At 60.2% G+C, this 3137-nt stretch overlaps 1 protein-coding gene across 1 annotated transcript; it reads left to right on the top strand.

Moving 5' to 3' along the window:
- The first annotated feature begins 974 nt into the window (after nt 1–974).
- Nucleotides 975–2702, top strand: LOC123145500 (expansin-A5). Its single transcript, XM_044564927.1, has 3 exons — nt 975–1382; nt 1493–1823; nt 1917–2702. The coding sequence occupies exons 1-3, from the start codon at nt 1160–1162 to the stop codon at nt 2224–2226; spliced, it is 864 nt and encodes a 287-aa protein (XP_044420862.1). The 5' UTR covers nt 975–1159; the 3' UTR covers nt 2227–2702.
- Nucleotides 2703–3137: the final 435 nt, after the last annotated feature.

Raw genomic sequence — 3137 nt, 5'->3', positions numbered from 1 at the left:
CCAGCGACGACGCCGACGAGAGGCAGATAAACCCTAAGCTTTTCTTAGGGAGGCGGCTGCGTGAGGTAAGTCGCCCTGAGTTCATGGCTCAATATGTCATTTTACTTTCGTAACCAGGGAAATGATTTTTTTTTTGGGAACATCCAAATCAAAGATGCTATCGCGACTCGCTAGAAAATAATCTCCGGTCTGCACTGGCGTCGTAGAATGTTGAAGTTAAAAATCAACGAGACTTCTCCGTACTTTGGTCAAAGATACTGTAGAAACCTTTGCTTAAAAAAATCCGCTTGCCACCTACAATCCCGGGGCTGACAACTTCCGTTAGAATATAGGAGCATTGCAGGTTCTTGTTCTTAAGCAACCGACTGACCCGAGCCTGAGACCAGAGCTCCTCCCCAGGGCGTCCTTATTTTACTTCCAGATTTGTGTATTCGCAGGCCACACCAAACACCGGAGCAAATCCAACAAACCACCGAGTTTTGTTTAAAACTGAAAACCAGAACATCCAGTCAGTGCCATGCAACAGGCCACGTGATCTTCCACGGAACGTTAGTACTCCACTACTAGTACCACGACAAGCAGTAATGCAATCAAAAACCCAACGCCCGTGGCCGGCACGTTCGACGGAAATTTCCATCGACCTTTCATCATCGCGGAGGTGGAGCTACCAGCCGTGCTACGCATCTGTAAATTGCCCGCGAACCAAGCAAGCCTGCCACTCTAGCTAGCTCTATGCGCAGCAGTACCTCCCGCCCGGCCCCCTTCCAAACTTCGCACCGCCGCGCGGGAGTACGCCCAAACCAGTCCACTCTCCACCCACCACAAAACCACAGCTTTTGTCTTGGCTGCTGCTGTTGCTGCCGCTGCTTTTACCACTCCCGCCACGCCCCCCAACGCCCCAGGAAACCCGTGTCGCGGCCTGCGTGCCGCTCCACCTGCTGCTTTTCCACCGCGGGCCCCGCCCGCGTGCCTGCCGTGCCCGCCCTACGCCTCGCTCCACAGTCCACACTGCGCCGCACCGTTTCGAAACCGTTCGCGCCGCGCTGCCCCCCTCTATTTATGGGATCCCAGCCCCGGCACCAAAGCACATCCCCACCGCGCTCCACCCACCCCAGCCGGCCTCACCGCGCGCCAGGCAGCCGCTCCACCGTGCGTGCCAATGGCGCCCGTCCGAGCAGCCCTCCTCGCCTTCCTCGTGGCCGCGCTGCTCCCGCTCGCCCTGTCCCGCGGGCAGGGGCGTGGCCCGCACCTGCCGGGGCACGGCCTGGTGCATCGCCACGGGCCTGGCATCGGTCACCACGCCCACGCGCCGCTCGGCGGTGGCGCCTGGGCCTCCGCGCACGCCACCTTCTACGGCGGCGGTGACGCCTCCGGCACCATGGGTACGGGCAGTAAACACCGTCCCTCACAGCATTGTATTAGTACTGTTTCTTGGTGCATCTTTGATGCCGCTCGCTGCCGGTGCTTACCGTTTGCTGGTGCGCGTGTGCAGGTGGGGCGTGCGGCTACGGGAACCTCTACAGCACGGGGTACGGCTCCAACACGGCGGCCCTCAGCACGGCGCTCTTCAACAACGGCCTCAGCTGCGGGGCCTGCTTCGAGGTGCGGTGCGACCCGGGCGGCACCGAGGCCGGCGCGCCCCACGCCTGCCTCCCCGGCTCCACCGTGGTGACCGCCACCAACTTCTGCCCGCCCAACTTCGGCGAGTCCTCCGACGCCGGCGGCTGGTGCAACCCTCCCCGCGCCCACTTCGACATGTCCCAGCCCGTCTTCCAGCGCATCGCGCTCTACCGGGCCGGCATTGTCCCCGTCTCCTACCGCAGGTTCGCCCCCTTCCGTCACGCATTACTACCTTTGTCTGCCCAAGAACTGTTAAGGGAGTTGACACTGACGGTGCCGTGGATCTGCTCGTGCAGGGTGGCGTGCCAGAAGAAGGGCGGCATCCGGTTCACCATCAACGGCCACTCCTACTTCAACCTGGTGCTCGTCACCAACGTGGGCGGCCCCGGCGACGTGCACGCGGTGTCCGTCAAGTCCACGCGCTCGGCGGCGTGGCAGTCGCTCTCCCGCAACTGGGGGCAGAACTGGCAGAGCAACGCGCTCCTCGACGGGCAGGGCCTCTCCTTCCGCGTCACGGCCGGCAACGGCCAGTCCGTGGTCTCCAACAACGCCGTCCCGCGCGGCTGGTCCTTCGGCCAGACCTTCAGCGGCGCCCAGTTCCACTGACCGCCCGCGTCATCCATCCGCCGAAGCAGTACTATCTTGTAGTAGTAGTGGTCAGTAGTGTTCGTCGTCAACCTCCCGATTGGAGCGTGCTGGGAAGCGCCATGGTTTTATGATGGTTCTTCCACAAGCATCCGACGCTCTTTGGGGATTGGAAGCAGTAGCAGGTAGTTAGGCCTAGTATTATCATGGGCTTTTAATTGTCTGGTTAGCGCGCGTGAGTGAGTGAGTGGTAGCTGAAGCCTAAAGCATTTGAACGAGGTTTTGGCTAGGATGGCAGCGGTGGTAAAGGCCGGCTTGATTAACCGACGCCGCCTTGTATCACCCGCCTGTTTAGCGAGTGGGCCTCTTGGGTGGTGGCCTTTGTCTCGTGGATGTTTTGGTGTGGTACTCTTCTGTCTGTGTGGTGTGTGTGCTTGGCTGTGATGTAACCTCAGACCGAGTTAATTTAAGCCTCTGGCTTTTGCATGTTTTACTTCCTTCCCTACTGAGTGCTAGTACTTGTCCAATCTTGCAAATTTACTCTGCTGCTGTCTTCAACTCGTAAATGAGCAAACCTTCAGACGGAAAGCAGATTTCTTTTCTGGTCGATTTCTGCAGCCCGCCGTGGGAAAGAGAGGGTAAGGGTCGGGCAGCCCGCCGTGGGAAAGAGAGGGTAAGGGTCGCCACGCCCGTATCGCGGCGGAAATGGCAGCGATGGATGCGGCTAATGCGGCGGCGTGGGCGGCCGCAGAGGAGAAAGACATGCGCACCCACATTGTGAAGAAACGGAAGCAGAGGAACACGCATGCCCTCGCCTGAGAGCAGAATCGAGCGGTCCGTGCCATGGCCGGACTGCCACCGAAGGAGGAGAAGGAGGACAGCGACTGCGGGGACAGCTCTGGCGCAAGCAGATCCAGCTCGATCCATACCGC

Source organism: Triticum aestivum, chromosome 6D, assembly GCF_018294505.1.
Source record: "Triticum aestivum cultivar Chinese Spring chromosome 6D, IWGSC CS RefSeq v2.1, whole genome shotgun sequence".
Lineage (NCBI taxonomy): Eukaryota > Viridiplantae > Streptophyta > Magnoliopsida > Poales > Poaceae > Triticum > Triticum aestivum.
The sequence above is the reverse complement of the archived record's forward strand: the minus strand, read 5'-3'. Positions and strand labels throughout refer to the sequence as shown.